The sequence below is a fragment of the Dendrobates tinctorius genome, unplaced genomic scaffold (genome assembly GCF_039654945.1).
Source record: "Dendrobates tinctorius isolate UK_male_01 unplaced genomic scaffold, ASM3965494v1 ptg000058l, whole genome shotgun sequence".
NCBI lineage: Eukaryota > Metazoa > Chordata > Amphibia > Anura > Dendrobatidae > Dendrobates > Dendrobates tinctorius.
Window position 1 is genome coordinate 19,929,475 of NW_027361726.1, and position 26,068 is coordinate 19,955,542.

Below are 26,068 nucleotides of genomic sequence, written 5' to 3' on the forward strand. Positions count from 1 at the left end.
TGAACCTGGTGGTGCAGTGCTTCCTCACTAATTATCCGGATTTAACAGGCCTGCTCCTTAAGGTTCGAAGACGGTGCTCGCACATCCGCCGGTCGCCGGTACACTCCAGTCGTATGCAGAAGCTGCAGCGATTGCTCCACCTTCCCCAGCACCGCCTAATTATCGACGTTGCAACAAGGTGGAACTCCACCCTGCACATGGTTGAGCAGCTGTGCGAACAAAGGCAGGCCGTAATGCATTTGTGGGAGGATACACGGGCAGGCACTTTGAGGGCAGACATGGAGTTGACAGGTGTGCAGTGGTCGAAGCTGAAAGACCTCTGTAAAGTCCTTCAGTGTTTTGAGGAATGCACACGGCTGGTAAGCGCAGACGACGCCATCATAAGCATGAGCATCCCAGTTATGCGTCTGCTCATGCAAACTTTGACGCACATTAAGGAGCAGGTGTCTGCAGCCGAGCTTGATGAGGAGGAAGAGGAGGAGGGAAGCCTTGATGACAGTCAGCCATTGTCTGGTCAGGGAACTGTCGTGGACGAGGTGGAGGAAGAGGAGGAGGATGATGATGGGGATGATTATTTAGGGGAGGAGGATGCTTCTCGTGGGGCAAGAGAAAATGTTGGCTTTGCAAGGTCTGGTACAGGGTTTGTGCGTGACTGGAGGGATGTGGATTTGCCAGAAAGTGCTCCTCCACCCAGCACTCGCAGTGCATCATTGACACCGGGAACATTGGCCCACATGTCAGATTATGCCTTGCAGATCCTAAAAAGGGACCCCCGCATTGCCAAAATGATGAATGATGATGACTACTGGTTGGCTAGCATCCTGGATCCACGCTATAAAGGCAAATTCCAAAACATCATGCCACAGGAGAACCTTGACCTAATATTGGCTAACAAACAAGCTAATCTGGTAAACCGGTTGGTTGAGGCATTCCCAGCACACAGCAGCGGTAATGGTTGTCACACGAACCGTAGGGGCCGGGGGCAACTTGGAAGCGGTGTTGGTGGTGGACACATCAGAAGTGGCGTTGGAGACAGGGGTTTCATGACCATGCTGTGGACTGATTTTTCAAGTCACGCTCACACGACTGGTAATACTGCATCGATTGAAAGTGACAGGAGACAGCACTTGTCAAGTATGGTTACAAACTACTTTTCCTCCCATATCGATGTTCTCCCTCACAGGTCATTCCCATTTGACTATTGGGCAGCTAAACTGGACACCTGGCCTGAATTGGCACAATATGCCTTACAGGAGCTCGCATGCCCAGCTGCAAGTGTGCTATCGGAAAGAGTCTTCAGTGCTGCTGGATCAATACTGACAGAAAAAAGGACCCGTCTCTCGACCCAAAATGTGGATGATCTAACCTTCATTAAAATGAACCATGCATGGGTTTCCAAGGATTTTGTCCCACCTTACCCTGATGACACATAGGTTGCCAGAAAAATTGTTTTCTTTGGTCCGCCTGTTCCTGGGACTTGACCAATTTCGCCATTAGCAGCAGTTGAATGTCCCACATCAACATATGCCATTTTTTAAACCTCCCTAACTGGGCAGCCTCCTCCCACCAATGGCCGGGGTCACAACCGAGCGCACTCAACCGTGCGAGTGCCATTGCCCTGGACAGGTGGGTGGGCCGACTCGTGGGCACGGGCACTGGCACAGGTCCCTCATAGTGCAATCAAGTGTCTCTGATGGTGGTGGTGCCGTCAGACACACCGCCATACTATGAGAGTCCCAGTGCCAGTGCCGACGCCCACGAGTGGGCCCCCCTTGCTTGGGCAGGGCCCCAGCATTTGCAATGTTTACCTCTCCCTGCTCCTCCGCTGTGTAGTCTGGGCTGTCAAATCCATCACTGGGCCTAGCACTTCAAATTTGGTGAACTGATAGAAGATGATGGTTAAGACGTAGCTATGCCCTGTCCCGCTGGCCGGGATCTAGCTTCAGATGATTAATGGCTTCCATTTCTTATGGACGTCGACTCACAATGAGATGCACTGGTGGTTTCTCATCAGCTTTAACAGTTTTCCTACCCACAGACGTGTGACATTCCAGCGCACATTTTTAAATGTGCCCTCCCTCTCATGCCAATCCAATTGAATCGCCTACGGCCTGTGGCTTCTGTGTTTTGCACTCCAAAGTTACGTGACAGATCATGATAGGCAGTGAGCACCATGTTTACATCTCTCCCTGTGATCAAAATTGGATGGATATGAGTAACGGCGATGGGATCAACGGTGCTGCGATACAGCAACACTTTCTTCACAAAGAAAGGTTTTTGCTGTGTCCACACACTAATTAATTGAGGGTCAGCATCGCCTCTGAGAATTGTGACGGAGGTTGTTCCCGTGAATAGTAATTCGTAGATTTCTGCAATCACTAGACTTTAGGTAAATAGTTGTATGCATCTAATTTCCTATTGCGGAGAGGCTGGACTGTCTTACTGAGACAGAAATATAAATGAAGATTTAAAAATACCACCAAAAGTGTATCATGGTGTATGCTTGAAATACATTTCCTTTTTTCTAGTTTTTAGATTGTTGTGTAATCCATGCAGACAACACGGCGATTTTAAATGTTTAAACTATGCTCTATATACCTGCTATCCAGTGATAATGTACCCTATCTCAACTTTGTACAATCTGGTCTAATCCATACTGGGCCTGAGACCGTCTGAGCCTGCCTCCTGATCGATACACATAGGTTTTTAATGTGTAAACTATGCAACATATATACGTGTTATCCGGTGAAACTGTACACTTTATCAACTTTCTCGAATCTTGTAGAATCCATGCTGGGCCTGAGAACGGCTGCAGAGCTGTTAAGCAAGCTACAGCACCTGTGGTTTGGACACATAATGTTTTGCATTTTTTCTGGAATGGCGGTTAGGCCGAAATCAGGAATTGCTGTTGACCTGCACTTACTGGGAAATCATCGTTCACGGTGAATAATTGGAATCCCAGATCCCCATCACTAACGGTTTTCAGCGAGTTATCTGCACCTGTAAGCGACAAAAGATGGTCCTTTCAGTGTAGCGCGCATGTAGCCCCGGACATGGAAGGCCATGATAGCCCTGTTATTGCTCGATCGCGCATGCCAGAGCCTCGCGTATCCCTCTAGTAAGCTTTACGCGTACCGCAGGGGCATGCCGGAGTCTCGTTCATTAACGGAATAAAGCTGACAAATCACTAGCACAACTACAAACGGACATACCACACCACACACAATCGACAAAGCTGTAATGTGTGCATCTTTTTTTGAGGTGGCATGGTTGTGGTTTCCCGGGTGGAGTCCAATTAAGCCGCAGGCTCCACTCCTGGTGGTGCCCTTTTGGACATTCCTTTAAGGTTCAGCTTTGCAATCATACTGCCCCCGGAAAGCAAACACTTTGGCTTCATGGACGCTGTTTGGAGGTTCATGGGAATAATGCCGCCCGATCGCCAGTTGTCATAATTTATTGATGGGAAGTACGACGGTATATGATCGTGTTCGTTTTCAGATTTTGTTTTTTTGGGTTTGGTTTTTACATTTTTAGTCCAGACTTTCTTGACTTCATAAGGGCATGACAAACCTAGATCTGTGTCTCCTCCACCTCCTCCTTTTACTCCTTCACCTCTTTTGTAAATGTAGTTGCCCTTTTCCATATGTTATTTTTGTCTTCTGAGCATTTTGTCGGCTTTGGGACACCTTTTAAGGTGTTTTGTAATTGTTTTCTATGTGTTAGTATGTGTTTGTGTTTGCCTGCCATTGTTTTCAGTGTGGTTTGACGAACATTCGACGAACTTGCCTCCTGTGCGACGAACCAAAACACTAGCGGGGTGGCTCAACACTACTCATGATATATAAACATACATTGTTAATGTTTAAAGTATGCTATATATACCTGCTATCTGATGATACTGTACACTTTGTCTACTTTTTATATTCTTGTCTAATCCATACTGAGCCTGGGAGTGTCTCTGTGTGACTGATGGAATATATATGGAGATTGACAATTATCCTATGACTGAATAGAGCTGTACGCTTCTGATACAGTACCATATATGTGATGTTATTTTGTGTCTATTTTGTGCTAAATTTGGAAGTTTGGTGGAAGAGGCCACGGACGTGGGTGTGGGGAGGCCAGCTGGTGCTGATGGTGGTGGTGCATCTGCTGGTAGTGGCAAAAGCACAATAGCAGCTAAGGCAGGAGGTGTTGAGCCTGCGTCATGGTCTGTCTACGGAACGCCTGGAAGGCTACCTTTTCTGGGAGTAGGTTAACCGTTTTTAAAGCCGGAGCATGAGGAACTGGTTTGGGCTCCAGCAAATATGCCCTCCTCTTCTGAAGTTTCAAAAAATGCAAGCACTGAGTCGTCAAGTGCTAGCTCCTGGTCATGAAGAACTCCTTTCCTTGTCTCCTGCACCCCCACCCAAAGAGAATGATGCAGCAGGCCACACTTCACATTAGTCCATGTAGCTCTTTGTATCATACCATGCATGGGTTATCAAGTCAAATCGTGAATTCCCCAGTCCAAGATGAATCTGACATGGAGTGTGGGTGGCCAGGCAGGGCAGTGGGGTTAATCGGTACAGGGACGGTGTCTCCCTGGGATGTGTCACAGTGGTGGTGACCCATTTCGTGGCCCTGGGCATCCATGCAAACGGGTGACTTACGTTTAGAGGTGAATGATACGTGATGCCACCTGTGGTTTCTGAGTAGATTGACCAGCGCTGCAGTGGCGCTTCTCTGGGACAGAAGTTGTGGTGCAGCTAAGATGTAGAAGCCCTGCACAGGTATGGCCGTTGTTGCAGGGCACATGAAAGAGTTGGTAGATGGTGTGCAGTGCAGGATGTAGCAGAGCCCGTGCGCAAGGCGCAGAAGAAAGAGGACAGACACAGTCGTGCAGTTCCTTTACCTGTACTTGGTAAGTGCCGTCCAGGACCCAGAGTACAGATGGAGAAGGAGTTGGTCAGCCTGGAAGCCAATTTGGAATTCTCTCTCTGCAGATAGATAGTCTGGCCTCCGTTCTAGCGCTTATCTGAGGTACTCGCAGTGCTGAGTTCAATGAAGTTCCCGATGTTGACTCTCTCTTGGAACTTTCTCATATGGCAGGCAGCCGTAGCCTTTTCATTCTGGCTCCCACACGTCGCTGCTGGGGCCTCCGAGCCTTAGTTGGGTACAGAGCATTTACAGCTGCTACTTCCTCCGGTTTCTGCTGCAGGAACGTCAGTGTCCCTACAAACTCGGAGACCGGAATCCAGACCATGCGCTCAAGCTAGGAGTGAGCCTTAACTCTGCTCATCCTCCAGCTCCCCTTCTCATGTCCACACACTTCCCCTTCCCTTCACAGACTGCCCTAACTTACCTCCTCCCGACCACAGACAGCAGCTCCTCAGTAGTCAGGTTCAGAGGTCTCCCTGCTGGCCTGAAGTGGGACATGTGTTGTGTGTTGGTTTAACTGCTAGAGAGATCCTTCGTTGCTCCCAAGCATGACATCACACTCCCTAGTAGGAAGGTAAAGCCACTGTGGCGACCATACTCCTGGGGGTGCCACAAGTGCACTGAGGCCCAGCCACTGCTAGATGATTCTGCTGGTACATTGACCCAGACCACTACATTCCCCTCGCACTCTACAAAGCCTGTATGTGACCCAGATGAAACTCAGGTTACCCTTCCCATATAGTGTACCACCTTACACGGTGACAAAAAGGAAGGTGCAGCTGAAAGTGCAGGTTCGGCCCACCCGCCGTCAGAAACACCGCCGTACTATGAGGGGCCCTGTGCCAGTGCCGTCGCCAACGAGTGGGCCCCCACTGCTTGCTCTGGATCACAGCACTTGCAAAGTTGAAATACTTACCTCTCCCTGCTCCACCGCCATGACGTCTTCCGCGTTTCCTGACAGTGATATTCTGATCAGAGAGTGCAATGACATCACGTCTGTACGCCCAGACTAGTACAGGGATTCCCTAGCGAGGAGACTTATTTGAGGAGACTTATTTAAATGTTTTCAATGTTGGGACAGCAATTTTTGGGGAGCACTATACTCTGTAGAATGATATATGGGGCCCACCATACACTGGAGCATTCCAAAGGTGGACATCAGACACTGGAGCAGCATTTACAGGGCCCATTATAGAATGGAGCATTAGAAATGGGGCCCATTATATATAGAGCATTATTTGGGCCCATAAGACAGTGCAGCTTCATCCATGGGGACCAACATATACTGTAGCATTATGTGGAGCTCATCATATACTGTTTCACACATTATATGGGACCAATGATTCTGTATGGTTAAAAATATGGGCCTCATTACTCTGTGTAGCGCACTATGCGGTGGCCATAATACTGTATGGAGTAAGATACTGTCCGTTTTTGGAGCTTTTGGAGAATTTTAAATGGCTATCAGTCATGAGATGTAAAAAGTGAAGTAATTTTCATTGTACTATACCGCTATTTCTCTGCCGTATCGGAGCATCATGAGTTGTGGTATGTGATAAAGGGGCGCTCTTTGGCCCAGGGCATATGAAAACCTGAAGCCAGCCCTACCCCCCACAAATTTAGCCAAATAACCCCCATTTTTCAGTGCGTAACTAGTATTATGACGTAAATTAAGGTTGAAAAGCTTCAGTAATAAGATTTGATGTTTTTGGCATTCAAAAGGGCACTGTAGGTGTGTTTCCTGGCCTCCACTCCCTGCCGACTTTGCTTCCCCATTGACTTGCATTGGGTTTCGTGTTTCAGTCGGCCTTCGATTTTTCACAAAAATCGGCCGATTTCGTTCGACCCGACTTTTGGGAAAGTCGGGTTTCGTGAAACCCGACTCGACCCAAAAAAAGGCAAAGTCGCTCAACTCTAGTGAAGAGCATGGAAGTAGTGAAACATACATATCTGACAAAATATAAAAAAGGTTAACATACTCAATATCTTTGTAACTCCGAACGTCTTTAAAAAAAAAAATACTAATTCATGCTATTCCATTTGATTGGGCTAAACCTCTATGCCTTCAATGTCTCCTCCACCTCCCCCAATACATTCTACATTATTCTTAGTTGTTTTTCTTCATGTAGAATTAACCTACAAGGAAAGAAAGGGTTTTTTTTAATTCCGATATTTCTGTCCCATTGACTTGAATGGGACTTCCGGGATCGGAATCGGCGATACCCGATACTTTTTGGGTATCGGTCCGATCCAATCCAATCCGATATTTCACGATATCGGATGGTATCGCTCAACACTAGTGACACCCCATCAAAGAAGTAACGTGAATCTAGAAGAAACACAACCTCCTCCTCCAGTGTTGCTTAAAATCCTCCAGCTGAAGTTGATCCTGATATTTAATAAGGTTAAAAGCACTCTTTAAATCCTCAGGGTCATCAGCAGTCATCCAACAACCTGCATTTAAGATTAAGCTCTGATGACACCAACACAAATTAGAGACTGTAATATGAGAGATTCACAATTCATATATGGGCCCAGAGACTCCTTTAAAAAAAAACCTTCATTTTTCTTCTTGGTTTTTGTTTAGCGCTGATGATCACCAGCAGGTAGTTGATGTTTGAAGGAGTCTGACATCAGAAATTCGACAATTAAACCTGTTCCCAGCATTGTAATACGGTTTACCTTCATTGTGTGGCAGTTGCATTATTGCGTAAAGAATTTCTGTTTTGCCCTGCTCTAGTATTCTGATACAGCACGATTATAGTTTTACTGTTCTGTCAAGGGAGGCTAAATAAATGTTGAGTAACTTGTTCAAGTTTCTTCAATAATCTTTTTCTATTTAAAAGATAATTTTTGTTGTTTTGTAGTTTTAATATTCAAACTACCGTATTTTTCGGACCATAAGACGCACTTTTTCCCCAAAAATTTTGGGGGAAAGTGGGGGGTGCATCTTATGGTCGCAATGCACGGTACCTGGTGCGGTGGTGGCAGCGGGCGAGGCTCTGCGGTGCGGTGGTGGCAGCGGGCGGCGCTCTGCGGTGCGGTGGTGGCAGCGGGCTGTGCTCCGGTGCAGGGGCGGCGGCTCGGCCGGCATTTCTTCGCAGCCCAGAGGCCCCCGCACACCCCATGCTGGGCGCCGCCATATTGCGGTGGCCTCCGGGAGCATGGACGCCGGCAAGATGGCCGCCGGTCAGGGGACGGTGCATGCGCAGCTTCAGATCTTGTCCCGAGATCTCGGGGGACGAGATCTCGTTGCCGAGATTTGAATCTCGTCCCCCGAGATCTCGGCACGAGATCTGAAGCTGTGCATGCGCCGTCCCCGGACCGGCGGCCATCTTGCCGGCGTCCATGCTCACGGAGGCCACCGCAACATGGCGGCGCCCAGCAAGGGGTGTGCGGGGGCCTCCGGGCTGCGAAGAAATGCCGTCGGAGCCGCCACCACCGCACCGCAGAGCGCCGCCCGCTGCCACCACCGCAGAGCCCACCTGCCCCATCACAGCTGCTCTTGCCCCAGCACAGCTGCCCCTGCCCCAGCTGCCCCAGCACAGCTGCCCCTGCCCCAGCACAGCTGCCCCTGGCGGCGCCCAGCAAGGGGTGTGCGGGGGCCTCCGGGCTGCGAAGAAATGCCGTCGGAGCCGCCACCACCGCACCGCAGAGCGCCGCCCGCTGCCACCACCGCAGAGCCCACCTGCCCCAGCACAGCTGCTCTTGCCCCAGCACAGCTGCCCCTGCCCCAGCACAGCCCACCTGCCCCAGCACAGCTGCCCCTGCCCCAGCACAGCTGCCCCTGCCCCAGCACAGCTGCCCCAGCACAGCCCACCTGCCCCAGCCCCAGCGCAGCTGCCCCAGCACAGCCCACCCGCCCCAGCGCAGCTGCCCCAGCACAGAGCCGCCGCCACTGCACGAGCCTGGACCACTGAATGACCCCTGTGACTACTTCTCCACCTGTGCCGGATCCCTTCCCAGGTAAGCTGAATTCGGACTGTAAGACGGACCCCCATTTGACACATTATTATTTTTTTCCCTATTTTCCTTCTGAAAATTGGGGTGCGTCTTATGGTCTGGTGCGTCTTATAGTCCGAAAAATACGGTACTACAAATGGATCTCAAGACCTTCATATTACCATAAAAGGGGGGGGAGGAATTAATAAGTGTCCAACGTCTGTCTTCTAGACAAATACATTTTTTCTGCCTAATTAATTTCACAGTGTAAAAATGTCATCCAGAATTGTTCAATCGTAGGCAATACTTATTGCCCTGCGGCTGAAGCATGTTGTGATCTCTGTGATATCAGAGAAATGCTGAAGGAAAATAGATCAAACTAATAGTGATCTAAATACTGAGATATTTACAAAGAAATGCTAGTAGGACACAGATTGTGGTTTTCTATCAATTTCATCTGCATTTAGAATTTTTTATTTAATGCTAGTAATTAAAAAAAAATAACTCTAGTGTTGGCAGGGCGCAGTGCCATACCACGACTATCTATTTGCTCTTCCTGTACAACCCTATAATTCTCTTTAAATTTGTCAGTGGAGTTTTAGTCTTCCAATTAGAAATCGTCCAGACCTGAATAAGTAAGATTATTTGTTCTTTATTGATCATGCCAGCATGGAGACAGAATGACAGCCACACCAGTTGTGAGCAGTCATCTGTCTAACTTAATACATATTCTTAGAGTTTAAATAGGAAAAGAGGAGGGCGTTCAAAATACTAAGTTTGCAAAATAGTACATACATTGGAATATGCTTACCTGTTAGCAATCCTTATCTACGTTACCAGAGAAGTAAAGATATGACATTTTATTTGCACGTAAGACAAGGAAAGCCAGCTAGCGTTCACAAAAGTAACACCCAAGGGTAACAGAATACGTCAGCTGAAAAGAGTTTCTAAGTCTAAGCATAATAATGGCATATATGCAATCATGTATATATATATATATATACACACATACCGCACATAAATGCACATAAAAGAAAGGACTTTATTACAATTATTATAACAAAATTGATATTTATTTGGACTCCTCATTGGGAGGGGGGGAGACACAAGAAATGATAGGTGAACTCTGCTGAGACCAAAAACACCCCTTTGCAAACAATAACATGGCTGTTGCATCACGGAACACGTTCACCCTGATGATCTAGTGATGGTGTATGAAGAGACGTGAATGATGGCCTAAAAATCTTTGCTCAATTTAAATGAGCGGGTCTCCTATACTTGTAATGCCCATACACTTAGTGTATGAGCCCATACACTTAGTGGCTGACAAACATTTGCCCCTGGGGGTACACATCAACATAATGTGTAAACTTTTTTTAACTGGCATCAAAAACACACAATAACGTGGCTGTTGCATCACAGACCACAGTCACAATGGTGACCTAGTGGTGCGGATTGATGAGGATGAGGAGAAGGAGGAGGATGATAACAGCAAATAGGCAAAATCAGGAAGCGTATACCCATGTGTGGGTATGAAGAGGTGCATGGTAATAGAGTTCCCAAAAAAAGATACTGGATTACAGTTTATGTTTTGCTGCTATCATTCACTGATGTACAGAAGTCTGGCCCTATCCAGCCCTTGTTTATTTTTATAAGAGTCAGCCTGTCAGCATTTTCAGTTGACAGGTGGATGCGCTTATCATTTAGAATTACACCAGCGGCACTAAATACCTGCTCTGACAAAACGCTAGCGGCAGGGCAGGCCAGGACCTCCAAGGCATACAGAGCCAGTTCATGCCATGTGCCCAGCTTGGATACCCAATAATTATAAGACACAGAGGACTCACAGAGGATGTTGGTACAGTCAGCAAGGTGCTCTCCCAGCATCTTCCCAAACTTTGTACTCATTGTGAGAGTAGCCCGCGCCTCAGGGCCTGTGGGATGGGAGAGTCTGAGAAAACGCTCTCAGAACTTTGCCAGTGTTACCCTGCCTCTGCTGGATTGGCAGTTGTGTCACTCGCCTGTACTCCTTGGTTGCCCAACGAATTGCGACCTCTGCCACCAGTGTTTTCAGATGGGAATTATTTTAATAATTCCGCAACATGGGCCCTCTGGTACTGCCCCATTTTAGTAGACCTGTCTGCCTCTGGAATAAGAGATAGAAAGCTCTCCTTCTAGTGAGGATCTAGAAGTGTCACCAACCAGTAAAGACTCACACACCAAAATTTTGAGATCGTGAGGGTCACGGGAAAGGCAGCGTAACAAACTCAGCCATGTGTGCCAGCCTACTAACAGGCAAGACTTCTGTGTCCTCACCAAGAGGACGACTGACCATACTCTCCTACTCCTCCCTGTCCTCAGGCCATCCATGCTGAGCAGACGGTATGACAGTTGTTCTTGTAGTACCGTCTAGAGCGCATGAAAGTAGCTCCTGTTCTTCCTTCTCCTCTTCCTCATTGTCACCCAATCCACGTTGGGATGATATGAAGCTGGGCTGTGTGTAATCACCCTGTAAGGTTCCTTGCTTTGTCTCAGCAATCTCCCCCTGCAATGCATCTTATTTGATTGTGAGCAGAGAGCGTTTCAGAACACAGAGAAGTGGGCTGGTGACGCTAATTATGCAATCATCGCCGCTCACCATCTTGGTGGAGCCCTCAAATGACACAATTTTTAGCCCACAGATAGGCGAGTCATGTAACGGAGATACCACACTTTAAAATATCTGGTTTGTATTTTATTTTATAACAGCAAAATAGTGTCTATAACTAGGCTAAGACACAGCAAAAACAGTTCAATGGAGCAACAAAAATGCCATAATTTTTAGCCCATAGATAGGTGAGTCATGTGACGGAGATACCAGACTTAATTTTTTTTGTTTTACAGCAAAATTGTTTCAATAAGTAGGCTAAGACACAGCAAACAAAAATCAATGAAGCCCTCAACTGGTACAATTTGTAGCCCACAGATAGATGAGCCATGTGAAGAAGATACCCCACTTTCAAATATCTGGCCTGTATTTTTTTTACTGCAAAATTGTGTCACTAGCTAGGGTAGTACACAGCAAAAACAGTTCAAGGTAAGCCTGAAATGCCACAATTTTAAGCCCACAGATAGATGAGTCGTGTGACGGAGATACCAGACTGTAAAATATGTGGCCTGCATTTTTATTTTTTTTTTACAGGAAAATAGTGTCAAGAACTAGGGTAAGACACAGCAAAAACAGTTTAATGGAGGCCTTAAATGCCATAATTTTAGCCCACAGATAGATGAGGTGTGTGTCGGAGACACCACACTGTATAATATGTGGTCTATATTATTTTTTTACAGCAAAATAGTGTCAAGAACTATGGTTACACACAGCAAAAACAGTTGAATGGAGGCCTCAAATGCCACAATTTGTAGCCCACAGATAGATGAGGTATGTGACGGAAATACCACATTTTCAAATATCTGGCCTGTATTTTTTTTTTGGCCAGTAAAATTGTGTCAATAAGTAGGCTAACACACAACAAAAATAATTCTATGGAGGTCTGAAATGGCACAATTTTGACCACAATGATATGCAATCCGTGTGGCGGACAAAACCCCGTGGAAAATATCTATCCTGTAGCTAAATATTTATTTGGCAGCTAAATATTTTTTGGTAGCAAAATGGTGTCAAGAAATTGTATAAGACACTCAAAAAAATGTTACAGTATCTCAAAAATAGCAGAATTTTCTGCTCACTCAGATGTGTTCGCTGGGACAGGCAAACCCATTTAATATAGCTGGATTTTCATGCTGTACTATGAAAAGGATCTGGCTGTATTCTGCAGTGTAAACAAGCAATGGAGAAAAATACATGTGCTCTGGATTGCTTTTGAATAAAATAATCTGGATTAAGATGCAAAAAAAATTATTCCTGGCCACTGATACCTGGGGCTATGTATATACGGTCAATATATGTAATAGGCAGCAGCAGACAGTAATGGAATGGACCCTCTTGATGTATGCAATGAAGTATGCCACATACAATGCCTGCCTGACTAGCAGGGATATCTCTATAACCACATACAGTGCCTGCATGCCCTGCACTGATATGTATATACCCACATACATTCCCTGCCTACCTAGCACTGCAATCTATATACCCCATAATTAGTCCTTAGGACTGTTGATATAGCTGGATTTGTGTATTCAATTATGGTATACCCACACTTTGAAACCCCCAAATCTGACCCTATCTTGGCAGCAACTCTCCCTACACTACCTAAGTCTGGAGCTCAATGCGATGAGCAGGGCGGCGCCAGGTCTGATATAGACCTGATGACGCTGTGCGGCCAGCCAATCACTGTAATTCCACAACCTACATGGCTGTGGCATTACAGTGCATGGCAGACAATTTCTGCATCCCTAAAGAGCGCCAAACATGCAGGGTGGGGACCCGAACAATCCTGGAAATGCTCGATGCCCACTAAGCACTGCGAGTACAGCGATGCTCGGGCGAGCACCAAGCATTACCGAATATGCTCGCTCATCATTAGTAGTCACCTGAGCCCCTCCTGTAGTAGTTTTATGCTTGTTTTTCAAATTACCACTTTTCCCCATTTTGAAAAAGATTCTACTTTTTGCTCAAAAAGCCACAAAAATGGCAAATTACAGGAAAAAAATCTCTTTTTTTTTAACTTTGTGCAAAATTCATGACCACACTTGCCATTTTGATGATTTTGGTGCAATAAACATGAGTAAATACCTCAAGATAAAGGATGAAAAGTGACTTTAAAAACCACCCGCAAATTATGAATTGAGGCCTTAGTTGGAGATGTGCTTATTAAAGGTTGTCCTCCATAATGGCTGAAAATACTTGATAAACCTGTGTCATTGTCTCCATAATTTCTGAGCAGCACTGACAAGAGTCAGGTTATCATTGCTCCTAGAATCAGAACGACTGGATCGTGCACTATTTAGAGACAGGGAGTGGAGTTCTGGCAGTGGCTCTGATGTTACTACACTGTATCTTTCCCCATGTTTGAGTAGGTTTTGTCAGTATTTTTTGGTTCCCTTTCACATTGATCGATCCTTACCAAATGTCCATTGATTTCTTCCACCTCTGAATTTTTTCTTCGTTAATATTCTCTTCTATTTTGGATAACTTCCCCTCTGCTGGCCAGATGAAAAAGACCTCAGCATCTGCTTTATAGGGTATGGAGACCACAGTGGCCTCATCGGTGAAGGCCACTTTGTACATGCCTGTCCTTCTCATGAACAGCACCTTCACAGTTGTCTTTTCATTGATGTGAAAATATCCTTCTTCTGACCTTAAGTTGTCAAATTTTGCTGTAATGAAATTAAGAGAAAAAAAGTTATTCTATAACATGGCTGAGTATAATATTGGATAATGTTACCTGACTGTTATGTTAATGAAGCTAGTGCAGCTACCAACCCCGAAAGGTCCGCCTTACCCAGTTATTGATGCTAAGGGCTCTTTCACATGTTCTGAAATTTCTGGCACTGGAAATAACAGTCCCGGATATATCAGTGTCTATGTGTACATGAGTGTCATGCGTGTGGCAGCAATCCTGTTCCCACTGCTCCCTGGCGCAGGGTACTTAAGACTAGAGTTGAGCGACTTTGCCTTTTTTTGGGTCGAGTAGGGTTTCATGAAACCCGACTTTCGCAAAAGTCGGGTCGAACGAAATCGTCCGATTTTTGTGAAAAGTCGAAGGCCGACTGAAACACGAAACCCAATGCAAGTCAATGGGGAAGCAAAGTCGGCAGGGAGTGGAGGCCAGGAAACACACCTACAGTGCCCTTTTGAATGCCAAAAACATCAAATCTTATTACGGAAGCTTTTCAACCTTAATTTACTTCATAATACTAGTTACGCACTGAAAAATGGGGGTTATTTGGCTAAATTTGTGGGGGGGTAGGGCTGGCTCCAGGTTTTCATGTGCCCTGGGCCAAAGAGCGCCCCTTTAACACATACCACAACTCATGATGCTCCGATACGGCAGAGAAATAGCGGTATAGTACAATGAAAAATACTTCACTTTTTACATCTCATGACTGATATCCATTTTAAATTCTTCAATAGCTCCAAAAACGGACAGTATCTTACTCCATACAGTATTATGGCCACCGCATAGTACTCTATACAGAGTAATGAGGCCCATATATTTCACCATACAGAATCATTGGTCCAATATAATGTTTGAAACAGTATATGATGAGCTCCACATAATGCTACAGTGTATGTTGGTCCCCATGGATGAAGCTGCACTGTCTTATGGGCCCAAATAATGCTCTATATATAATGGGCCCCATTTCTAATGCTCTAGTGTATAATGGGCCCTGTAAATGCTGCTCCAGTGTCTGCTGTCCACCTTTGGAATGCTCCAGTGTATGGTGGGCCCCATATATCATTCTCCAGAGTATAGTGCTCCCCAAAAATTGCTGTCCCAACATTGAAAACAATTAAATAAGTCTCCTCAAATAAGTCTCCTCGCTAGGAAATCCCTGTACTAGTCTGGGCGTACAGACGTGATGTCATTGCACTCTCTGATCAGAATATCACTGTCAGGAAACGCGGAAGACGTCATGGCGGTGGAGCAGGGAGAGGTAAGTATTTCAACTTTGCAAGTGCTGTGATACAGAGCAAGCAGGGGGGGGCCACTCGTTGGCGACAGCACTGGCACAGGGACCCTCATAGTACAGCGGTGTGTCTGACGGCGGGTGGGCCGAACCTGCACTTTCAGCTGCACCTTCCTTTTTGTCACCGTGTAAGGTGGTACAGTATATGGGAAGGGTAACCTGAGTTTCATCTGGGTCACATTCAGGCTGTGTAGAGGGGAATGTAGTGGTCTGGGTCAATGTACCAGCAGAATCATCTAGCAGTGGCTGGGCCTAAGTGCACTTGTGGCGCCCCCAGGAGTACGGTCGCCACAGTGGCATTACCTTCCTCCTAGGGAGTGTGATGTCATGCTTGGGAGCAACGAAGGATCTCTCTAGCAGTTAAACCAACACACAACACATGTCCCACTCCAGGCCAGCAGGGAAACCTCTGAACGTGACTGCTGAGGAGCTGCTGTCTGTGGTCGGGAGGAGGTAAGTTAGGGCAGTCTGTGAAGGGAAGGGGAAGTGTGTGGATGTGAGAAGGGGAGCTGGAGGATGAGCAGAGTTAAGGCTCACTCCTAGCTTGAGTGCATGGTCCGGATTCCGGTCTCCGAGTTTGTAGGTACACTGATGTTCCTGCAGATGAAACCGGAGGTAGTAGCAGCTGTAAATGCTCTGTACCCAACTAAGGCTCGGAGGCCCCAGCAGCGACATGTGGGAGCCAGAAGGAAAAGGCTACGGCTGCCTGCCATATGAAAAAGTTCCAAGAGAGAGTCAACAGGGGGAACTTCATTGAACTCAGCACTGCGAGTACCTCAGATAAGCGCTAGAACGGAGGCCAGACTACCTATCTGCAAAGAGAGAATTCCAAATTGGCTTCCAGGCTGACCAACTCCTTCTCCATCTGTACTCTGGGTCCCTGACGGCACTTACCAAGTACAGGTAAAGGAGCTGCACTACTGTGTCTGTCCTCTTTCTACTGCGCCTTGCGCACGGGCTCTGCTACATCCTGCACTGCACACCATCTACAAACTCTTTCATGTGCCCTGCGACAATGGCCAAACCTGTGCAGGGCTTCTACATTTAAGCTGCACCATAACTTCTGTCCCAGAGAAGCGCCACTGCAGTGCTGGTCAATCTACTCAGAAACCACAGGTGGCGTCACGTATCATTCACCTATAAACGTAATTCACCTCTTTGCATGGATGCCCAGGGACACGGAACGGGTCACCACCACTGTGACACATCCCAGGGAGACACCGTCCCGGTACCGATTAACCCCACTGCCCTGCCTGGCCACCCACACTCCATGTCAGATTCATCTTGGACTGGGGAATTCACGATTTGACTTGATAACCCATGCATTGTATGATAGAAAGAGCTACATGGACCAATGTGAAGTGTGGCCTGCTGCATCATTCAATTTGGGTGGGGGTGCAGGAGACAAGAAAAGGGGTTCTTCCTGACCAGGAGCCAGCACTTGATGACTCAGTGCTTGTATTTTTTGAAACTTCAGAAGAGGAGGGCATATTTGCTGGAGTCTGTTTCGGCAATGTAAGCCCAAACCAGTTCCTCACGCTCCGGCTTTAAAACCGGTTAACCTACTCCCAGAAAAGGTAGCCTTCCAGGCGTTCCATAGACAGACCATGACGCAGGCTCAACACCTCCTGCCTTAGCTGCTATTGTGCTTTTGCCACTACCAGCAGATGCACCACCACCATCAGCAGCAGCTGGCCGCCCCACGCCCACGTCCGCGTCCTCTTCCACCAAACTTCCAAATTTAGCACAAAATAGACACAAAATAACATCACACATATGGTACTGTATCAGAAGCGCACAGCTCTATTCAGTCAAAGGATAATTGTCAATCTCCATATATATTCCATCCACACAGAGACACTCCCAGGCTCAGTATGGATTAGACAAGAATATAAAAAGTAGACAAAGTGTACAGTATCATCAGATAGCAGGTATATATAGCATACTTTAAACATTAACAATGTACGTCTATATATCAGGAGTAGTGTTGAGCCACCCCGCTAGTGTTTTGGTTCGTCGCACAGGAGGCAAGTTCGTCGAATGTTCGTCGAACCACACTGAAAACAATGGCAGGCGAACACAAACACATACTAACACATAGAAAACAATTACAAAACACCTTAAAAGGTGTCCCAAAGCCGACAAAATGCTCAGGAGCCAAAAATATCATATGGAAAAGGGCAACTACATTTACAAACAAGGTGGAGGAGTAAGAGGAGGTGGAGGAGACACAGATCTAGGCTTGTCATGCCCTTATGAAGTCAAGAAAGTCTGGACTAAAAATGTAAAAACCAAACCCAAAAAAACAAAATCTGAAAATGAACACGATCATATACCGTCGCACTTCCCACCAATAAATTATGGCAACTGGCGATCGGGCAGCGTTATTCCCATGAACCTCCAAACAGCGTCTATGAAGCCAAAGTGTTTGCTTTCCGGGGGCAGTATGATTGCAAAGCTGAACCTTAAAGGAATGTCCAAAAGGGCACCACCAGGAGTGGAGCCTGCGGCTTAATTTGACTCCACCCGGGAAACCACAACCATGCCACCTCAAAAAAAGATGCACACATTGAAAGCTTTGTTGATTGTGTGTGTGTCGTGTGGTATGTCCGTTTGTAGTTGTGCTAGCGATTTGTCAGCTTTATTCCGTTAACGAACGAGACTCCGGCATGCCCCTGCGGTACGCGTAAAGCTTACTAGAGGGATACGCGAGGCTCTGGCACGCTTGATCGAGCAATAACAGGGCTATCATGGCCTTCCATGTCCAGGGCTACATGCGCGCTACACTGAAAGGACCGTCTTTTGTCGCTTACAGGTGCAGATAACCCGCTGAACACCGTTAGTGATGGGGATCTGAGATTCCAATAATGCGCCGTGAACGATGATTTCCCAGTAAGTGCAGGTCAACAGCAATTCCTGATTTCGGCCTAACTGCCATTCCAGAAAAAATGCAAAACATTACGTGTCCAAACCACAGGTGCTGTAGCTTGCTTAACAGCTCTGCAGCCGTTCTCAGGCCCAGCATGGATTCTACAAGATTCGAGAAAGTTGATAAAGGGTACAGTTTCACCGGATAACACGTATATATGTTGCATAGTTTACACATTAAAAACCTATGTGTATAAATCAGGAGGCAGGCTCAGATGGTCTCAGGCCCAGTATGGATTAGACCAGATTGTACATAGTTGAGATAGGGTACATTATCACTGGATATCAGCTATATAGAGCATAGTTTAAACATTTAAAATCTCTGTGTTCTCTGCATGGATTACACAACAATCTAAAAACTAGAAAAAATGAAATGTATTTCAAGTGTACACCATGATACACTTTTGGTGGTATTTTTAAATCTTCATTTATATTTCTGTCTCAGTAAGACAGCCCAGACTCTCTGCAATAGGAAATTAGATGCATACAATTATTTACCTAAAGTCTAGTGATTGCAGAAATCTACGAATTACTATTCACGGGAACAGCTTCCATCACAATTCTCGAAGGCGATGCTGACCCTCAATTAATTAGTGTGTGGACACAGCAAAAACCTTTCTTTGTGAAGAAAGTGTTGCTGTATCGCAGTACCATTGATCCCATCGCCGTTACTCATATCCATCCAATTTTGATCACAGGGAGAGATGTAAACATGGTGCTCACTGCCTATCATGATCTGTCGCGTAACTTTGGTGTGTAAAACACAGAAGCCACAGGCCGTAGGCGATTCAATTGGATTGGCATGAGAGGGAGGGCACATTTAAAAATGTGCGCTGGAATGTCACACGTCTGTGGGTAGGAAAACTGTTAAAGCTGATGAGAAACCACCACTGCATCTCATTGTGAGTCGACGCCCATAAGAAATGGAAGCCATTGATCATCTTAAGCTGGATCCCGGCATGCGCGACAGGGCATAGCTACGTCTTAACCATCATCTTCTATCAGTTCACCAAATTTGAAGTGCCAGTCCCAGTGATGGATTTGACAGCCCAGACTACACAGCGGAGGAGCAGGGAGAGGTAAACATTGCAAATGCTGGGGCTCTGCCCAAGCAAGGGGGGCCCACTTGTGGGCATCGGCACTGGCACTGGGCCCCTCATAGTACGGCGGTGTGTCTGATGGAGGGTGTGCACCACCACCGTCAGAGACACTTGATTGCACTATGAGGGACCTGTGCCAGTGCCCGCACCCACGAGTCGGCCCACCCACCTGTCCAGGGCAATGGCACTCGCACGGGTGCGTGCGCTCGGTGGTGACCCCGGCCATTGGGGGAGGAGGCTGCCCAGTTAGGGAGGTTTACAAAATGGCATATGTTGATGTGGGACATTCACCTGCTGCTAAAGGCGAAATTGGTCAAGTCCCAGGAACAGGCGGACCAAAGAAAACAATTTTTCTGGCAACCTATGTGGCATCAGGGTAAAGTGGGACAAAATCCTTGGAAACCCATACATGGTTCATTTTAAATGAAGGTTAGATCATCCACATTTTATTCGAGAGACGGGTCCTTTTTTCTGTCAGTATTGATCCAGCAGCACTGAAGACTCTTTCCGATAGCACACTTGCAGCTGGGCATGCGAGCTCCTGTAAGGCATATTGTGCCAATTCAGGCCAGGTGTCCAGTTTAGCTGCCCAATAGTCAATTGGGAATGACCTGTGAGGGAGAACATCGATATGGGAGGAAAAGTAGTTTGTAACCATACTTGACAAGTGCTGTCTCCGGTCACTTTCAATCAATGCAGTATTACCAGTCGTGTGAGCGGGACTTGAAAAATCAGTCCACAACATGATCATGAAACCCCTGTCTCCAACATCACTTCTGATGTGTCCACCACCAACACCGCTTCCAAATTGCCCCCGGCCCCTACGGCTCGTGTGAGAACCATCACCGCTGCTGTGTGCTGGGACTGCCTCAACCAACCGGTTTACCAGAGTAGCTTGTTTGCTAGCCAATATTAGGTCAAGGTTCTCCTGTGGCATGATGTTTTGGAATTTGCCTTTATAGCGTGGATCCAGGATGCTGGCCAACCAGTAGTCATCATCGTTCATCATTTTGGCAATGCGGGGATCCCTTTTTAGGATCTGCAAGGCATAATCTGACATGTGGGCCAATGTTCCCGGTGTCAATGATGCACTGCGAGTGCTGGGTGGTGGAGCACTTTCTGGCAAATCCATATCCCTCCAGTCACGCACAAACCCTGTACCAGACCTTGCAAAGCCAACATTTTCTCTTGCCCCACGAGAAGCATTCTCCTCCCCTAAATAATCATCCCCATCATCATCCTCCTTCTCTTCCTCTTCTTCCTCCACCTCGTCCACGACAGTTCCCTGACCAGACAATGGCTGACTGTCATCAAAGCTTCCCTCTTCCTCTTCATCAACCTCGGCTGCAGACGCCTGCTCCTTAATGTGCATCAAAGTTTGCATGAGCAGACGCATAAGTGGGATGCTCATGCTTATGATGGCGTCGTCTGCGCTTACCAGCCGTGTGCATTCCTCAAAACACTGAAGGACTTTACAGAGGTCTTTCAGCTTCGACCACTGCACACCTGTCAACTCCATGTCTGCCCTCAAAGTGCCTGCCCGTGTATCCTCCCGCAAATGCATTACAGCCTGCCTTTGTTCGCACAGCCGCTCAACTATTTGCAGGGTGGAGTTCCACCTTGTTGCAACGTCGATAATTAGGCGGTGCTGGGGAAGGTGGAGAAATCGCTGCAGCTTCTGCATACGACTGGAGTGTACCGGCGACCGGCGGATGTGCGAGCACCATCTTCGAACCTTAAGGAGCAGGCCTGTTAAATCCGGATAATTAGTGAGGAAGCACTGCACCACCAGGTTCAAGGTGTGAGCCAAGCAAGGTATGTGTCTGAGTTTTGAAAGGGCTATGGCTGCCACAAAATTCCGGCCGTTATCACTAACTACCTTGCCTGCCTCAAGATGTAGACTGCCCAGCCATGACTCAGTTTGTCGCTGAAAGTAGTCGGCCAGTACCTCTGCTGTGTGTCAGTCGCCCAAACACATCATCTGCAACACAGCCTGCTGACGCTTTCCACTAGCTGATCGATAGGGGGACACCTCGTTTGCAACACCGTCAACTGCGGATGCAGTGCTCGTGCGACTGCGCTCTGTGGACCAGCTTTCGCTTCTGGAGGAGGAGGGTTGAACGCCTACAGCCAACTGTTTCCTATACCGTGGGCTAGGCAGCACTGTGCCACCACCGCTGTCCCCTGTGGACCCTGCATCCACCACATTAACCCAGTGCGCAGTGATGGACACGTAACGGCCCTGGCCATGCCTACTGGACAATGCATCAGTTGTGAGGTGCACCTTTCCACTCACTGACAGCTTGAGTGCATGGACAATGCGGTCTTTCACATGAAGGTGGAGGGCTGGGATGGCTTTGCGAGAAAAGAAGTGGCGACTGGGTAGTTCATAGCGTGGAACTGCGTAGGCCATTAGTTCGCGGAAAGCTGCGCTTTCAACCAACCGATAGGGCATCATCTCTAACGAGATTAGTTTGGCAATGTGGGTGTTCAAAGCCAGTGTACGCGGATGAGAGGATGAATACTTTTTTGTCCTACTCATAGTCTCTGGTAGGGTGAGCTGGACTTGAGAGCTGGATATGGTGGGAGTAGCGGTGGACATGGCGGACTGAGAGAGGGTTTATGATGGTGATGGAGTTTGTGTTCTTTCTGATGGCCTAGATTCAGTCTTTCGTTGCAATAACAGTGTGATTCCCTGAATGATTTGCCCTTGCGATGACAACTCAACATTTGCTGCTGGTGGTGTGCTAACTGGTGGACTTACAGTAGCAGAAACAATGTTGCGTTGCTGACTACCTTCTTTGGGAGCAGTAGCACATGTGGTACGTGAGTTTTGGTAGTCCATCCACGCTTGCAAGTGCATGGTGGTTAAATGTCTTAGCATGCAACTGGTATTCAAATTTCTCAGATTTTTCCCTCAGCTAAAGGTTTTTGCGTACTTCTTACAGATTACCTTTGCCTGATCATTAGGATTTTGTTCAAAAAAGTGCCACACTGCACTCTTCCTACTTGGGAAGACAGTTTGAGGCCTTGCACGCTGTGCTTTATTGACCGTCTGGCCAAGCTGTCCTGCAATTGTTTTTGTTATGAATGAGTCACCGTAGGAGGCAAAAACAGAAATACTAGCTAAGTCCAGAAAACCAGACAAGTTGGCAGCTATCGGATTGCAGACCCCTGAACCTATCAACCACAACTAGCAGTAGCCGTGGGGGGTTCCTACGGTGCCCTAGACCCCTCAAACACAGCCGGAGAACTAAATAGCCTAAAGACACTAAAGACAGAAAGGGAAATCTAAACTGCCCCAGAGCAGACCCCAAAGCAATAGGCAGCCCCCAACATATAATGACTGTGAAGCAAGATGAAAAAACACTCACACAGATAGAAAGATAGGCTGAGCAAATGATGGGGCCCAAGCTAACTAAATAGGACAGGATAGAAAAGCTGCTGTCTGCAATCCGCCAAAACCCTATCAAAACAAGAGCCAACAGGCTGATAGGGAAAAAAGCCCTGAAGACGCTAGGCTTCAAAAAGACTATATCAGTACTCAGGTATTTTCTGAAGACAGAGCAAAAAGGAATTCAGCTCACCCCAGCAGGGAATGGCAGAAATCCAGAAAAACAAGGCAAAACAAAGCCAAAACACAAATGCAAAAAGCAGAGCAGAAAACTTAGCTTTTGAGGAGCAGGAATCAGACTGGTCTCCAAGAATCCCTCAGAGAGATCACCAGCAAGGCAGAAGAGCGTCGGCTGCCTTATATCCAGTCAGCAATTCCCGTCACCCAGTCATCATCATCCAGCTCAGGTGCTTGGTAATCAGCCTCACTACCTTCCTTCTCCAGAAGAGGGAGTTCATCAGACCTCAATGGTGAAGGGGAAAATGAACTCACAACATTACATCCCCCTTGAGGAGGGGTCACCGAACCCTCATCCACGCCACCAGGGCGATCAGGGTGAGCCCGATGAAAGGCACGCACCAATCTTTTGGCATGAATATCAGAGGCAGAGACCCAGGAATTATCCTCCTGACCATAACCCTTCCACTTAACCAAATACTGGAGTCTCCATCTAGCCAGACGGGAATCCAGTATCTTCTCTACATCATATTCCATGTTACCTTCAACCAATACAGGGTCCGGAGGTGCCACCCCAGGAACTACTGGTTCAACAAACCTCTTCAACAAGGACTTATGAAACACATTATGAATTTTAAATATGACAGGAAGAGCCAAACAAAAAGAGACCGGATTAATAATCTCCAAAATCTTGTAAGGTCCAATAAATCTAGGCTTAAACTTAGGAGAAGCCACCTTCATAGCGATATTTTTTGATGATAACCAAACCATAACACCAACCTTAAATTGGGGACCAAAGGTCCTATGTCGGTTGGAAAACCGCTGGGCCTTTTCCTGGGAGAGAGATAACTTATCCACCACTTGGTCCCAGATCTGGTGCATTCTCTCCACCACAGTGTCAACACCTGGGCAGGCAGAAGGCTCCACCTGCCCTGAAGAAAATCGAGGATGAAACCCAAAGTTACAAAAAAAAGGTGACATCAAAGTGGCAGAAATAGCTCTATTATTTAAAGCAAATTCGGCCAAGGGCAAAAATGAAACCCAGTCATCCTGATCAGCGGAAATAAAACATCTCAAATACGACTCCAAGGTCTGGTTTGTTCTCTCCATCTGCCCATTGGTCCGAGGGTGAAAAGCAGAGGAGAAGGACATCTGAATTCCTATTTTGGAACAGAAAGTCCTCCAAAATCTAGACACAAACTGAACTCCTCTGTCAGATACAATGTTCTCAGGAATCCCGTGCAAGCGAACCACCTGTTGCAAAAACAGGGGCACCAACTCAGAGGAAGATGGCAACTTAGGGAGTGGTACAAGATGAACCATCTTAGAGAACCTATCACAAATCACCCAAATAACAGTCATTCTCTGAGACACAGGCATATCAGAGATGAAATCCATTGAAATATGGGTCCATGGCCTCCTGGGGACTGGCAAAGGCATCAGCAACCCACTAGAGCGAGAACAAGGTTTAGACCGGGAGCAAGTCCCACAGGACTGCAAAAAATTCCTGACATCACGAGACATGGCGGGCCACCAAAAAGACCGACTCACCAGCTCTCTAGTACCAAAAATACCTGGATGACCAGCCAATGCAGAGCAATGAACTTCAGACATCACTCTCTTCTTCCACTGGTCAGGAACACACAAATTTCCACTGGGACAATGCTCAGGTTTGTCCTCCTGGAACTCTTCCAGAGCACGTCTCAAATCGGGCGAGATGGCAGAAAGAACTACCCCTTCGCCTAAGATGGTAGCAGGCTTGGTCACAATAGGAGAATCAGCAAAGAAGCTCCTAGAGAGTGCGTCAGCCTTGACATTCTTAGTGCCAGGAAGAAAAGAGACCACCAAATCAAAACGTGTAAAAAACAAGGCCCACCTAGCCTGTCTAAGGTTCAAGCGTTTGGCCGACTCCAGGTAAATCAAATTCTTGTGGTCAGTGAGGACCACGACTTGATGTTTAGCTCCCTCCAACCAATGTCTCCACTCCTCAAATGCCCATTTCATGGCTAACAGTTCCCGATTCCCCACATCATAGTTACGTTCAGATGGAGAGAACTTTCAGGAAAAGAAAGCACAGGGATTCATCTTAGATGTTACAGGATCCTTTTGGGACAAAACAGCTCCTGCACCAATCTCAGAAGCGTCCACCTCTACCTGGAACGGGAGTGAGACATCAGGTTGCTGCAAAACCAGGGCAGAAGTGAATCTTCGCTTCAGCTCCTGAAAGGAAGAAACAGCCTCCGGAGACCAATTCAACACATCAGCACCATTCTTAGCCAGATCAGTCAATGGCTTAGCAATACTAGAAAATTTTGCTATAAATTTCCGATAAAAATTAGCAAAACCCAAAAACTTCTGGAGGGCCTTTAAAGAAGTGGGCTGAACCCAATCATAAATGGCCTGTACCTTGACCGGGTCCATTTCAATAGTTGACGGAGACAAAATAAATCCCAAAAATGAAATCCTCTGTACCCCAAAAAGGCATTTCAATCCTTTGACATACAGGGAATTCTCCCTCAAGATCTGGAACACAGTCCGAACATGTTCCACATGGGAATCCCAATCATTGGAGAAGATCAAAATATCATCCAGATAGATAATCAAGAATTTATCCACAAAGTCTCGGAAAATGTCGTTCATGAAGCACTGAAAGACAGAAGGGGCATTAGTGAGCCCAAAAGGCATCATCACCAAGTACTCAAAATGTCCCTCCGGAGTATTAAACGCCGTCTTCCATTCATCCCCATGCTTAATGCGGATAAGATTATACGCCCCCCTGAGTTCAAGCTTGGTAAACCAGCAAGCACCTTTAACTCTGGAGAATAGATCCGAAATCAGGGGTAACGGATACTGATATTTAATAGTAATTTTGTTGAGGGCACGATAATCAATACAAGGCCTTAATGAACCATCCTTTTTGGCCACAAAAAAAAAACAGCACCTAAGGGTGAAGAGGATGGTCTAATATGACCCTTCT

At 46.8% G+C, this 26,068-nt stretch overlaps 1 protein-coding gene across 3 annotated transcripts in view; it reads right to left on the bottom strand.

Moving 5' to 3' along the window:
- LOC141092141 (alpha-1-antitrypsin-like) overlaps positions 1-26,068 on the bottom strand; it is a 313,768-nt gene that overhangs the window by 130,324 nt on the left and 157,376 nt on the right. For all 3 annotated transcript variants that reach the window (XM_073578077.1, XM_073578080.1, XM_073578078.1), the window contains one exon: positions 13,926-14,178. In XM_073578077.1, coding sequence (XP_073434178.1) covers positions 13,926-14,178 — 253 coding nt within the window. The remainder of the gene's footprint in view (positions 1-13,925; positions 14,179-26,068) is intronic.